Genomic DNA, 15,422 nt, shown 5'->3' with positions numbered 1-15,422 from the left:
GTGATAAGGCTGCAAATCACACACATTATTCATTGCACATTTTGTCAAACAAAATCCAATGCAAAACATTCAAAAAAGTAAAAACGAAACAGTATTATTCACTTTTTCATTTTTTGGTGAAGCGCACGTGTATTTTTAAATAAAAGACTTGGACATGTTGAATGGCCATCTGCCGTAGGTGTCGGCCGGTCGTTAGGAGTATCTTTCTTTGTTAGTCTCTTTGTTCTGTTAGGATGAATTTGCTTGTTCATTCTTGTCTCTTTTGTCCAGTTTACGTGCACAACTTAGTTTCTGAAAACAGTTCGGTCAGATGATGATCTGAATTTGAAGCTGCAAGCAATATAAAATGGGAACAGCTTTCGTTGAGGGTGCCATGTGATAACAAATCACAACATTGTTATCTTTGCAATACTTGTGGCCATTCTGACGGGCAATACACGTTGTATCAAGGTTATTATGGTGACATTAACAACTCCAAGCTAGTGAAGTCTTGTCTACCACCTTCTTTGTTTTTTTTTTTTTTTTTTTTGAGGAGGATGAGACCCCAATTTTATTGTCTATCATTCATTGTGATCACTGATGATTTACTGGTTGGCACTGTATGATGTCGTAGGTGGCATATGTACCTCATGTGATGTTAATGGATGCACTCAGTTTCCAGGAACCCCTTGTCGGCAAGGAGCAACCAAGCATTAGAAGTCGGTCTTTGCTGTGTAGCAAGTAGCAACCACTATCCCATGTCATAAACGTCATAAACCAGTGAACCTCTTTTCTTTAGTTCACTCAAGGAAGACATCTTGTGAACAAACAGAGGTTTTAGAAAACACCTAAGATGAGGGAGACGAGTAACAAAATTCTCATGCTAGTTTAATCCATGAAATAATTGTAAATAGAAAGAATGACAGTGGCAGTATGTCCTTGGAATATTTCAAGCTATCACTGTACAGAATAAACAGATAAATCACCATGATAACAATATATGGTGAAAGAATGATACGAAACCTTTAGATCTTCAGGTTAGTGCGGACAAAACTAAGCTGAGAGAGATAATTGCTCTCAGCAAAATCATGCAACGTTCGACGAGTTCGTGGCCCTTCACAATCAGGTTTTCCATACTCTCCCTTCAAGAATCTTCTACAGCCATCAGCATCCTGAAGAAACATGAAGCAAACCATTTTATATAAACATGACTTATAAAACTACTGAAAAATAACATGACTTATAGAACCACCAAGGCACATTACTGATGCTAAAATCAAGGCACAGTCAAAGATAGGCATACCTGTAAGAACTCCACCATTTGGTCTTCAATTGTACCATGCATAGCTAACGTTTCCACATGGATAGGACGAGTAGCACCCATCCTATGAGCACGGCTAATAACTTGTTCCTCCATACTAAAAAGGTTAAAGGTTAATATCAGTAAGATAATTCAATGCCTTTAGAGAAGACAAATATTCATTGTACATGCATGAAGTAACAATAATATGTCATGATTGGCTGTCACAAAAGCAGAGAGGTGATGATTCAATCATAGGATGAGATGGTGGGGCCAGCAGTGGCGGTCTTTTGATTGCTGGACTAATAATGTTTCCCTTGCATGTTTAAAGTTTATAGTTCTCAAGGGTAGATTAAGTAGTAAATTCACCCTTACTATTTGAAGTAATGAGAATCGTTTAAAATAATGCAAATCCAATACAAATTTAAGAGCCTGTTCTTTTGAAAAAATACATTGTTTATTCAACTAGACCAACATAAATTTTAATAATTTATTCCTAATCATGAATTATTGACTACAATTCTTTCGTAAAAGAAAATTAACAGCCTTTAAAAAAGAAAACTAAAAAGTCCTTTGAAAATATCAAAATATCCTGGAAAGCGATGACCATTTTGAAGTCTCAAAACTCTCTTTTTCATTTTTTTTTTTTCTAAAAAAAAGTCTAGAAACTCACTTTTTTTAAGCAATCATTTACGAAGGTGAGAAACTCAAAGTTAATAGGAAAAAAAAAAAAGAATTTCCAGAAACGATACAAAAAAGCATTACCTTTTGTCCCAAATAGGTTCCATTAGGAACACATGCGTTACAAAGCTCAAATCAAGCCCCAGAGCAGCACTCCCATCCATTAAAAGTGCCATACAACTTGCATCATTCTGGAACGTGGCAAGTGCCTTCATCTGAACTAATCGAAGTAAAAATTAAAACAAGAACATGGAACAACATCCGGACAAGATTTTTTTGGTGTTTGGGGGGGGGGGGGGGGGGAGAGACATGTACCTTGTTGCTAGAATGCATTGGACTATACATCCCAGCAAATTTAATACCTGCAAAAGTTAACTGTCCATAGAAATGGAATTCATCAACTATTAATTGGATGAGGACAATCATATAAAGTTGTGCCTAGTCTATGGCATACAGAAACTACCTGCTGTTCAATGACATGAATATGCTCAAGAAATTGAGAAAAAATTAGAACTTTCTCCAGACTAATTTTCGGAGTATCTGTGCTCATTTTCCCATCAGTCATCTGAGAGGAAGAAAGTAGCTGGTCCATGCACTTGGTGTTTTTTCCCGCACCCGTGTAGTGAGACACCTCTCTATTACCTTCCAGCAAAGCTTTCAAGCTCTGAACAAGATAAGCGACTTTACTGCTTGATGTTGATTGCCAATCAGGATCCCAGTTATCCTGTAAACATATATTGGTAAAACCTGTTAAAAAAGAGATGTAAAATTTGGATATAATTCAACTTCTCCTAATAGCTAAGCCTGCCTGTTTGTACGATGGTTGTAACTCAATAAGATCTTTGGGGACAGGCCATTTTGGGTTAGGATTTTCTGGCCGGGCAAGAACATCAGGAGTCTCCATCTCATATGAATTACCACATCCTGGATAGGTACATTTTTCACTGTCCAAAGCAACACAATCAATGCACAAAAGATGCCTACACGGTGTAATGACAGGCAAACGGCACCATTCCTTACATCTAACAAACAAAAAGTAATCCACAATTAGTGATAAAATTTAATCCAAAATTTCCAAGAATAATAACTGAAAGCTGTTTGAAGCCTCAAAATCCATATATTACCTTACACAGCTCCCACCATAGAGGAGATTGTATTTTATGTAAGCATAATCTTCCGAAGTAGGATCCAGACCCTTCTCAACTAAAACATCCATTGTTTCCTGAATATCTTCGCCAGCATCTCTCATTTTAATATGTCCAGCCACACAGCAAGATAGCCTGACATTCCTGACAGTTGCACTTCGAAACTTCCACTGCTTGGGATTCAGTAGACTCTCAACATGAGAAGGATCATTCCAGTCAGCCATTAGTATATTGCGCCGCACCGTAACTACTAATTCATTGTAACTTCTTGCATGCTCCTCAGTAAAATTGAGAAAAGTTACTTTCTTGATGCAGGGGGGAATATTTTGCAAATCCAACTTTCTTGCACTAATCATGCACTTACAAAGTAAATGCAACAAACGTGACCGCCCCTCCTCCATTCCTGCTTCAAATGGCCTAAGAACTCCAGCTTCCCATGACTTTTGATTCTGTCCAAATGTTTCCTCACGAAGGAACTTAAGCAATGGCTGAAGATGTGACAGTTGACTGTTGGGCGTGTTAGGAGTTGGAGTTCCAGTTAATATCCACCGATTTGAGGCCACCAACGAAACAGCCATTTGTAATTTGTTTGTCAAGTTCAGACTTGAGCCAAGGGTGTGTCCCTCATCTAATATGACTCTAAACCAATGCACTTGCAGCAGAACGCTTTTCTTATGGGGGCCCCACTCTGCACTTAAACGATTAAAGGTCGTTATGACAATGTCAAAATCCCATGCTAGCCAGTGTGCAGAAGGCTTCCTATTATCTGTCCAAACAAATACACGCAACAGACCAGGACTGACATACTTTTCAATTTGGGTTTTCCAATGATCAACTAGATTTGATGGCACAACAATTAGGGTTGCTCTAGACAAATATAACCTGATGGAATCCAGTGGCTCACAAAGAGCAATCCTGAGAGCAGCCACATCAAAGGCCAAGTTGTCAAGATCTCGGGGATAATACCACCTACAAATACCCTTTTCTTCTCCCTTTATGAGACCAAATGCTTGAAATATTCTATGGAAACCATGGATGTTTCCAACAGGCACACGACAAGTTCCCAAGTAAGGACTTCGTAAGCCAATTGATTCCATTTGTGAGAGCTTTTCCAAAGAAAGCTTAGCCAACCAAGTTATGGCTTTCTTTGTTTCCAAATCAATCAATTGATAGTGCTCTCTAAGCACGCTGGTAAAGAACGAAACATTTTGTTCCTCGCCCCCAGAGGCTCCTTTGCTGTAGAATCCCGGTAAGTATCTTATCAAGCTGCAATTATCCCAAGACTCTTCAGGAACACTACAACACTGAAATAAAGGATCAGCATTCATACTACAAAACCATGCTGCACCAGCATCAGCTACCCTAGTTTCTCCAAGCTTCCGCCACTTATAACAAGCATCACATTGGACCCAGGTGTCATTATACTCGAGATGATCGGCAGAAGCCTTCGCAGGCCTCTTGCAACCCTTTGCTACACCATAAAACCTACCATCTTGCTTTGTGTGAGAGCAATCTCCTGGAACAATAGAAGCATGCCTCCTTTTACTAGAATCATCTCCAAGCTTCCTTTGCTTTGAAAAACCAGTTGCTCCCTCATATGTAGAAAGAAGGTTTTTCTTGATGCAGCTCAAGTCCCTAGAGCATTGAACCACAGATATTGCCCGTTCAGAGCATGCAGATATAGGTGTTTTTATTCCTTGACTAGGACTTGGATCGTCAAATCCTGCGAATTGGTCATCAAAAACCACTAACCTGGCTCTTTTAGGTGAAAAGTGGTTCCCGTCCTCCATGTTTTTTCGAACATTCTGATTTACATCCCTTCTGTCCAAAAATGTGTTGCCAAGAGTGACATTATCACCACAAAGTTCATAATAACCACATTTCCTGTCGCCATTATGTGTGCCCCAGATTACCTGTACCCCATCTGGTGGATCTGCTAACATTCCGTGTGTCTTCAGAATAAGTGAAAGAGCAGTTATAGTCTTGCCTAAGCCAGGTTCATCGCAGAACATACCCCCACGGAAATCTTTGACAGTGGGAGCCATGCCAGTGACTATTTCACCAGAAACAATATTTACATAAAAACTAAATCCATCTTCAGTTGAGAAAGCTGAGTACAAAGGATGTGGCAAAATTTCTGCATCGCGCTCACGCTGCAACATCCATTCAATTGCAGCCTGCTGATGAGAAAACAGTTTTAATTTCATACATGGCATGACTGATGCAGTCAGGGATCTTAGATGGCGACAGGTTGCTGCAACCCTATAAAGGTCCACTGGGCCAAGCATAGCTAGTATGCTAATCAAAATGTCATCCGATACCTCCCATATGCCAGATCTATGAGAGTCATCTACCGGCATCATTCTTGAAGGACCTGGCAGTAGCTTCTTTGTGACACTAGGTAAGCTCTTAAAAGTTTCATGAAGTTCAAATAGCCTTCTTTTTGAAGAATCACTGACATTGTAATGAAGCTTGCATCCAAGAACATGACAATCAGAAAGATTCCAAATGCTCTTCTCAGTTTCATAAGCTTCTATGTAATACTCTCCCCTAGCAAGCATCGACATTCTCTCCCCCCAGTCGCAGCTACAGAAAAATGTCATTATACTATGTCAGCCTCATGGATAAACAAAGAACTTGGAAAAGAGAGCCTCATGGATAAACAAAGAACTTGGAAAAGAGAACAATCTATAATGCATCAGCATCTACATGAGCCTATTTGTCTTATGGAGCCAAACGGACCTGGTAAGACTACCAGTTCGATGCAACAAAATAGACCAGTTTAATCATGGTTCATTGAGTAATATTCGTTTCACTATATTAATTTACTTTGGTATTTTTATCTGCTTCACTGCTATAAAATTTCTCCTCCACTAGAAAAGAAAAGGAAAAAAGAAGATGCTAGTTTACATGATTAAAAGTAATGGAATGCAGAACCTCCAACCTCCCAAATAAACCAAATAACTTACCTTGAAAAAATAAGGATATGATGACTAATGGTTCAAGCAATATGGTAAAAAAAGAAAAAGAAAATAACAGATAAATGCTCAATATTGTATTTGACCACGAATGTTCTGTTACGTCCTAAGCAAATGCCTCTGAGGTTTCAAAACGTAATCCGCAATCTACCATATGAACAAACCTTACAACTTAGAGCAGTCACAGGTAGGAGACAAAAGCTTGACATAAACACAACTTTCTAATAACTCTGCACTTGAAGTTCAATTTGACTTTCAAATCATAGCTAGCAAATTCGAAAATGTGACACACAAATTACAAAGTTTCAAGAATGCAAATAACACCACACCTCAAGTGCCTAAACAGCGCACCGGCGGTAGCTCCGGACCTCGGAAACTGCCCCCCACTCCAAACCGCCATTGGCAGGTACACGTCGACCAGAACCACGGCCCTTGCCTCACCATTATCACCACCACGAGTCCCAAACCAAACCACGCGAGCATTGATCTTCACGCACTTGTGCGTAACCAGGGCGTGAAGCTGGTGCACCACGCTTATGCTCCCATGCACCTGCCCGATATTTCGCACCCTCCTCTTCCGCTTGCATTGCTCGGAACACGGAACGTCAGCGTTCGGGGCCGGATTGGATATGGAATCGACCGGGTAGAGTACGACGCCATTCTCTGAGCTGAAACCAACCTCAGAACCGTCTCGGAAAATTTCACAACGAGCGTTAAAATTCAGGGTCTCGGGTTGTGGAGGCGGAGGATTGACAGTAAGAACCGTGCACAAGTAACCGCAGAGCTTGTGGCCAGGAAACGACTCGCCGTCCATGGGTAGCGGCGTCTGATCAAATTAGGGATTCCATTTCTCCAATACTAAAAAGATTGGGATTCGAAGCAACTTGGATCGGAAAAGTATTCGGTAGCGAGAAGACGAGTCAATGACGATGAGGTTTCTTTTGGAACGTCGGGCCCCAAATCAGGGGGTGGTTTTATATCGTTATGTTAGGTTTTAATAATGTTTAAAATAACGTTTTTTAATGAAAAACTAAAAAGAATTCAGATCCGAATTTCTCATGATATTTATAATTGTAGTTGTATAAGTAGTAGATAATCTTTTAAAAAAATTGAATTAATATGAAATCATGTGAAAAAAATTAATTTTTTAATCATAAATTCTATTATTTTACAAAATAATTATACGATATTTATATATTACACGATTACATCTAACATTACTTTTTTTATAAATTTTTTCCCCATGGAAAAGTCTAAAGTTGGTATTGTGGCGTAGTTTGTATTGCCCAGAAGCAGTGTGCTACTAGTTTTGGTATTATTTCTTCTTCAATCTGGAAATTCCAAGTTGTCATTCGCTCAAGTCCTTGTGGGCTGTCTAGTACTGGAGCTTCCTTCCAGCACTGCCATGGCCCATGGACCTGGCTTCACTTGTCAGCCAAGTTGGCATCACTACCAAGTCAGATCCACAGCCTCACCTCTCTTCAAGAACTACACATATATGGTTGCCCCCAACTCTTAACCTGCCAATCTGTTGCACTTTCGACTTTAGACTCTCAGAAGCTCACTGTGAGTGGCGGTCCTGCACAGAATCTGAGTCTGTTGTCACTTGCTCTAGGAGTGCCAAAAAACCAAGATCTCACTGACAGAATAAACAAAAACTCTATATGATTTGGCTGCCATTTTTTTTAATATAAAATAATTTTTTGAGTCATTTATATATATAAAATACGTAAAAAATTATACAAAAATAACTGTACGAAACCAAATTGCATAGCATCTCCAAATAACAAATCCATATCAGTGGAGATTTTCTCCCACATATATAGTATGGGATAAGAACAAGCAGCCAGGTAGACTTTTCAAAATCTTAATTACCAATCATTACGAAATTCACTGTTTCAATTTATGTATATATTCAGCAAATAAATAAAAGTGCAATCCAATGAGTTATTCCAAAAATAAATGGGCTAGATTTGACAACTAGAATTTATATGGGCTATGCCATATATAGGAAATAACACTCTTAAATCCTTTTTCATTAACCTGCGTCTTGTTCTTCATTTACGCTGTTATCTCAAAGGACTACTACAGATTTCTTAGCCCAATGAACATTGATTGTCTCGATTTGAGTTTTGCCTATTTGGTGTTTCATTCTTGATCTAATTTTTTCAGGTTTTAGGAAGAAGAAGAAGAAGAAGAATGGCAATGAGATCAGCCGTAGTATTTTGGGTGGCAAGTAAGGTTTGGATCGGAATGAGTGAGTGGGTGTCTACGTGTTTTATGATTGCTGATGATATTGCTCGTTCTATCCAGCGTGAAGATCTCAATTACTGATCATCGATCATTCATCCTCACATGATTAGTTTAGCAAATGTGTTTTTTCCTTTATTTGTTTTGTTCAATATATATATATATATAAGTCTGCTTCTTTATATTCATTGATCAATACAACACCAACACAAGCACAAACTCGTCGCTCCATCCCGGTGAATCTGTGTATCTCATCAGAATTTTGAATAGGAAGCCATATTTTTTTCCTCCTTTTCTTCTTCTTATTCTCTCTCTCTCTCTGCATTAATACTTGGCGATTGAAGTTTGCTCAAGTCCTCTCACATGTGTTATGTGTATACCAGCCCAGTTTCCCAGCACATAATTGCATGAATTTGGTTCTCTATCTAATACAAAAAAGGATTTTCAGTCATCTCTATATAATCTTAAAAATAAGACCTTTCATTTCTCATAAATGACAAAAGATTTTATTTATTATAATTACTAACATAAAAACAATTGAGAGAAGATGGAGACAGTCAACCAAATTTTGAAATGAAGATGCTAATATTGGCACTTTTTAAAAGATTTTATTTATTGTACTAGGATTCCAAAATGTTTTTTTGGCACTATTGCTACGTTCCTACGACTAGTTTCTCTATCATTGATCATCTATTCGATGTAATTGATGAGTTGGTAAAACGGTTTAAAAATAAATTTTTTACTATAATTAAAAAAACAAACTGGAGAAATGCTGCTGCTGCTCCCCCGCTGGCTGCTCTCGATGGTTTTTTTATTTATTTAATAATTAAAAAATATTTTTTAATAATATTATAATTTTTTAAAAATATTAAAAAAAAATTAAAATCTACTATCAAGAGCTCAGGAGCCCTGAGGGCTGTTTTTCGAGGGGTAAGGTATTTTTATGTTTGAATACATGTGAATAATAATGAAAAGGTTGTTAAAAAGTAATGAATAATAAAAATAATAAAAAATAATTTATAAATAATAATAAGATACTAATCAAATATAAATTAAATTATTATTATTTTTTTTATAAATTCTAGTAACCATCACAATCAGATTTTTTTTTTTTCTTTTTTCTTTTTCGTGTCGATAACGGTGTCGGTCTGTCAGAGACCTTAGTGGCTGCTTGATTGCTTTCTTTAATTACTACTTTACAAACCACAATAATGAGACTTCGTTGTATGCTCTTCATCACCTCTTTGCTTGAACTTTCGCTGCACTCCTTTTTTCTTTCTGCTTAGATAAACATGGCTGTGGGAGAAGCTGTTCTCTCTGCGTTCCTTCAAGTGCTGTTTGACAGATTGGCTTCACGCGAGTTCGTAGGCCTGCTACAAAGCCGGAAGTATGATGACTTGTTGGAGAAATTGAAGATCACACTGCTGACAGTCACAGCACTGCTTAACGATGCTGAGGAGAAGCAGTTTCGTAGCCCTGCGGTGGAGAAGTGGCTGCATATGGCTAAAGAGGCTCTTTATGATGCAGAGGACATATTGGATGAGCTTACTTCCGAAGCTCTGAGATGTAAGGTGGAAGCTGAATCTCGGGACAGCCCTAATCAGGTATGGAAGTGGACCCCATCTGGTGCGGGGATGGAATCCAAATTGAAAAAGGTTATTGAGAAACTAGAATTGATTGCCAAATATAAAGATGTCCTTGGCTTGAATAACGAAGGAAGGTCGTCTGGACTCAAACAAAGATTACCAACAACTTCATTGGTAGATGAAACTTGTGTCTATGGCAGGGTTCATGATAAAGATATGATAATCGAGCTACTACTGAGGGATACACCAACAAGTAAAGATAAAATTGGTGTAATTCCTATAGTTGGCATGGGTGGTGTTGGTAAGACAACTCTTGCACAAGTTGTTTACAACGACCGGAGAGTGGAGAAACATTTTACTTTAAGGATTTGGGTGTGCGTGTCTGATCAATTTGATGTATTGAGGGTGACAAAAACAATTCTTAGGTCAGTCACTTTGGCAGATACAGATCTCGATGACTTAAATCTACTTCAAGTTAGTTTGAAAAAAAAATTGGTTGGAAGGAGATTTTTGCTTGTTTTCGACGATGTTTGGAACAAGAGAAATCATGATTGGGATCTCTTATGGAGTCCATTGAAAGCTGGGGTAAGAGGAAGTAAAATATTAATGACTACCCGGAATAGGGATGCTGCATCAAGCCTGGGGACAGTTCCAGCTCATCATTTGACAGGTTTATCATTTGAAGATTGCTGGTTATTGTTCACAAGCCATGCATTTGCGGATAGAAACATTGCTGCCTATCCAAATTTGGAGGCAGTTGGGAGGAAGGTTGTGAAAAAGTGCGAAGGTTTACCCTTAGCAGTAAAGAGACTGGGAATCCTGTTGCGCTCTAGACAAGAAGACAACGAATGGAAAGATATATTAAATAGGAAAATATGGGATCTACTGGATGATGAAAGTGATATTCTTCAGAGTCTAAGGCTCAGCTATCATCACCTTCCTGCACATTTGAAGCAATGTTTTGCATATTGCTCGATCTTCCCCTTGGGATATGAATTTGATGAGGAATCTCTAGTTTTGCTATGGCTGGCAGAAGGATTTGTGCAGACACCTAAAGCAAATAAAAGACTTGAAGAAGTGGGTGGCGAATATTTTCTTGAGCTAGTATCAAGGTCATTCTTTCAGGAATCTATCGACAATAAATCACGATTTGTAATGCATGGCCTCATTAGAGATTTAGCCGATGTTGTTTCTGGTGAGTTTTGCTTCAGACTGGGGGATAAGTTAAAGAATGCCAATCAAAGCAGAATTTTTGGGAGGGCTCGTCATTCCTCATACCGTCGTGGCAGGCGTGATTTGCTCCCAAAATTTGAGGCCTTCAATGGAGTTGAACGCTTACGCACCTTCCTGCCAGTGGATCCAACTGGCTTGATTGGAGTTAGCTATATGGCTAATAATGTGCCTGGTGATCTCTTGCCAAAGTTAAGATATCTACGGGTGTTGTCATTCAATGCTTATCGTATCACTGAATTGCCAGATTCCATTGGTGACTTGAAACATCTACGCTACCTGGACCTTTCTTACACAGCAATTCAAAGGTTACCCGACTCAGCAGGTAGTCTTTACAATTTACAGACTTTAATCCTGTGGCAATGTAACTCACTCAATAAGCTGCCTTCCAAGATGGGGAACCTAACAAGCTTACGACATCTCCTTATTAGTGCAAGCGGGTTAAAAGAGATGCCTCAGGAAATTTGTAGATTGAAGAATCTTCAGACGTTGTCTACTTATATAGTGGGTAAAGACGGTGGGTTAAAAATTGGAGGCTTGAAGGACATGTTGCAACTTCGAGGATCGCTTCACATTTCCGGACTGAAAAACGTTGTCAGTTTTGATGATACAGTGGAGGCTAATTTGAAGGACAAGCAGGAACTCGATCAGTTAATATTCCAATGGAGTGACAGCTTCAAAGATTCTGACATGCCACAAGTTCTCAAAATCCACGAAGATCCCAGCACCAGAGACTTTAAAAATATAAGATTTCCAAACTTTGGGGAACTCATAACAAGTTATACACAAGAATCTGCTGAGCGAACAGTGGGATGGAGCAACAGTTTGGATGGTTCAATAAACGAAACAGTTGCAACAGATGTTCTTGAAATGTTGCAACCACACAAAAACATCAAGCAAATCATAATCAGTGATTATGGAGGTACAAAATTCCCAAGTTGGATGGGATCCCCTTTGTTCTCCAATCTGAATCTTCTAAGAATTAGCAATTGCAGAAAGTGTAGTTATCTACCACCACTTGGGCAACTAACTTCTCTCAAAGAACTCGTGATTGAAGGAATGGAAGAAATAAAGAGAATAGGAACTGAGTTCTATGGGGATGGGCGTTCTTCTGCTATGCCTTTCCCAGCATTGGAAACTTTAAAGTTTGACAGCATGTTACAATGGGAGGAATGGTCTTCTTCTGGACTTGAAGTCAGGGGAGACTTCAATAACCTTCAAAAGATTGAAATTTGTAACTGTCCTAAGCTTAGGAAATTCTCACACCATTTTCCTGCCTTGAAAAAAATGAGTATTAAGGAATGTAAAGAACTGGAAACCCCTCCAAGGCTTCTTACAGTTGATGATAGCTTAGAACAAGGCAGAGAATTCCCATGCCTCCTTGAGCTTTCTATATGGACATGCCCCAAACTGAGGGAACTACCGCGTCTCTTTCCTTCGTTGACAATGCTTGAAATAAATGGATGCCAAGTATTGAAAGAACTTCCAAGGCTTCCTTCAATCCGCGAGTTAGATGTAAACAAGATTGATGAGGAACTGTTGCGAAATATGGTTAAGCTCCCTTCACTCAGCTACTTGCGTATGTGTGAAATTCCCAGGCTCACATGTTTGCTTGAAGGGTTTCTTCAGAAGCTAACATCTCTGGAAGAATTACAGGTTGCCCATATTGGTGAGATCACTTCTTTGTCGAGTGAAATTGGATTTCAAAATCTCCAACGCCTCCAACGACTGGAGATTTCAGGATGTCCATTGTTGGAGCAGTTGCCACCAAGTTTACATGAACTCTCCTCTCTTAAGGAGTTGAGGGTCTTCAAGTGCCCCTTGCTTGTCTCCTTTCCTGAGACAGGCTTGCCTTCCATGCTTATTGGCCTTGAAATCAAGGAATGTGAGGCTCTGCAGTTCCTGCCTGAGTGGAAGATGCATAACAATGAGGAACCTCTTTTACTCGAATATTTGGTAATTGAAGATTGCTCCTCTCTCACATCTTTACCAAGAGGCCAGTTTCCCAGCACACTTAAGAAACTTGAAATCCATAACTGCAAGAAGTTGGAGTCGTTTCCAGAGCAGATGCACAACAATACTTGCCTTAAAGTCTTCAAAATTTCATTTTGTCATTCTATTAGGTCCTTCTCGGAAGGTACTTTTGGACTGTCCAGAGTCACATCTAGCACTGCCATAAGCCTTGAAGAACTTATCATCAACAATTGTAAAGACCTCAAGTCATTACCTGGAGGCCTACAAAACCTCGTGTATCTCGATTACTTGGAAATAGTTGATTGCCCACTTCTTCTGTATTTTCCAGAACCCGGCTTGCCAGCCAAGTTGCGATCAATTAGAATCTCCAATTGCCAGAGTCTCAAGTCCCTACCAAATTGGATGTGCAACCTCACATCTCTTCAAGAACTACATATAAATGGTTGCTCAAGTCTTGCATCATTTCCAGAAGGGGGGTTACCTGCCAATCTGCAGTCACTTTCAATTTTAGACTCTGAGAATCTCAGGCCCTCCTTTGAGTGGGGGCTGCACAGACTCACTTGTCTCATGGATTTGTCCTTGGGTGGATGTCAGGGGTTAGTATCTTTTCCAGAGAAGTGGTTGCTGCCAAGTAGTTTATGCTCTCTTCATCTTGAGCGTCTGCCAAGTCTTAAATCCCTACCCAAGGGACTGAAAAGCCTCAGCTCTCTCGATAATATGGAAATATGGGATTGTGACAGGCTACAGGCTTTGCCAGACAGCTCAAATACCACAGAGTTTGGAATTTTGGGATATCCTTTCATGTACAGTTAGAGGAGAAACAAAAAATTTATCTGCATGCGTTTGAGCAGGTGTTGTTCGGCAGAGAATGACTATGATCTCCCTCAAGTATCTGATGAGGTTTCTGGACAAGCGGATTTTAGAGGAACAAGCAAGGTAAACCCCAAGATCTCTAAAATAATTATTTGCACAAATCTTATTTACGTAGTTTGCGCACATATTATATGAGCAAAATAGGAAACATGCATTGCTACGTTTGTCAGTATCTATGTATGGGTTGCTCAACTTGCACATGTCTCTCCGTAGTTTTGAAAATTCATTTGTGCACACACTAATGCTTTTGCGGTAACTAATCATTCTACAAGGTTTCAAAAAGGTGGCTTTTGGATTTTTTGGGCTTTATCATTTTGACAAATTCTATCTAAAAATAACGTTATTTTTCATTCTAGATTTTGTAATTTCCAATCATATTTACAGATGTAACACCATCTAGAGTGACTTAATGCGTCAAGTATTTCAACTGTGCCACATGTGAAATATAATTGAGAATGTTAATATTTAAAATGAAAATAGTATATCTAAAATTTTAATAAGGGCTGGTTTGAATTTAAAGATGAGATGAGATGGTTTTGGATGAATGATGAAAATTGAATAAAATATTATTAGAATATTATTTTTTAATATTATTGCTGTTTTGGAATTTGGAAAAGTTAAATTGAGATTTAAAAAAGTTGAATAATTTATTGTATTTTGTGTAATATTTTAAAAAAATTATGATGAGATGAAACGCATTTCAAATCAGAACGGGGCGTAAATCTTTTAATATTTTTCTTTCTTGGTACTAATTCTTACAGCCGTTTACAAGCATGCGCGCCTTAAAAATTAGAAAGCTAGTTTCATTTGGTTCAAGTTCTTTCCAAAAGTCACCCATTGCAAGGTGGCTCTTCGTCCAAATAAAATATTTGTGATCAAAGATAAAAATTCTTTGCAAGAAGAATCCATTTTCAAACTAGCATATCCTTAGTTTGATACATAGAAAAAAATCTTCAAAGCTTTTCATTTGACATTCATTCATAAGAAGTACGGACCTTATATATATATATATATATAAGCTTAATTTGCTTTTGTATTCTGACTTGCAAGTAACCCATGCAGGAAGATCAAGCCAAGGAGCAAAAATCGCCCTCAATGTGATGACATATTGGGGTGATTATTCGGATCATTATATCAGTAGTTGCGGTAGTACAAACTGCAGTTGAAGATCAGCCTCCACAAGAATCTTGATTCTCACCCTCTCATTTTCAGTCCAGAACTTAGCCTCCGCCGCCTTCTTCAGTCTTGGCCTCCGCCCATGAATCTTGCAGAACGTTACTGCAAATCTATGTGCAAAACGAGATGCACAAGGCACTTTCTACGCCATCAAATTTGTCTGGATATATTTATTTATTATTTTAATATTTTCTATTAAAAATTTGTCTGAACTATTTTCATTGATACAATCTAATTTCTTGGGAGGATT

The 15,422-nt window shown here is 38.6% G+C and overlaps 2 protein-coding genes across 3 annotated transcripts; one reads left to right on the top strand and one right to left on the bottom strand.

Moving 5' to 3' along the window:
• Nucleotides 1-846: 846 nt before the first annotated feature.
• On the bottom strand, nt 847-7,061 carry LOC122292032 (F-box protein At3g54460). Of its 2 annotated transcripts, XM_043100197.1 has the most exons (8): nt 6,413-7,060; nt 3,085-5,691; nt 2,769-2,982; nt 2,424-2,684; nt 2,276-2,335; nt 2,045-2,175; nt 1,283-1,397; nt 847-1,151 (listed from the first exon to the last, which is right to left on the bottom strand). In XM_043100197.1, exons 1-8 carry the CDS (start codon nt 6,895-6,897, stop codon nt 1,005-1,007), a joined length of 4,020 nt encoding a protein of 1,339 aa, XP_042956131.1. In that variant the 5' UTR covers nt 6,898-7,060; the 3' UTR covers nt 847-1,004. The 2 variants fall into 2 exon arrangements, with proteins under 2 accessions (XP_042956131.1, XP_042956132.1); XM_043100198.1 differs by lacking the exons at nt 847-1,151; nt 1,283-1,397 and having other exon boundaries at nt 2,045-2,180; nt 6,413-7,061.
• A 2,461-nt stretch (nt 7,062-9,522) lies between these two features.
• LOC122292019 (putative disease resistance RPP13-like protein 1) lies at nt 9,523-15,417 on the top strand. Its single transcript, XM_043100174.1, has 2 exons — nt 9,523-14,059; nt 15,059-15,417. Exon 1 carries the CDS (start codon nt 9,626-9,628, stop codon nt 13,934-13,936), a length of 4,311 nt encoding a protein of 1,436 aa, XP_042956108.1. The 5' UTR covers nt 9,523-9,625; the 3' UTR covers nt 13,937-14,059; nt 15,059-15,417.
• Nucleotides 15,418-15,422: the final 5 nt, after the last annotated feature.

Source organism: Carya illinoinensis, chromosome 13 (genome assembly GCF_018687715.1).
Source record: "Carya illinoinensis cultivar Pawnee chromosome 13, C.illinoinensisPawnee_v1, whole genome shotgun sequence".
In the NCBI taxonomy this organism is placed as follows: domain Eukaryota; kingdom Viridiplantae; phylum Streptophyta; class Magnoliopsida; order Fagales; family Juglandaceae; genus Carya; species Carya illinoinensis.
This window is presented reverse-complemented; position numbering and strand designations above follow the sequence as displayed.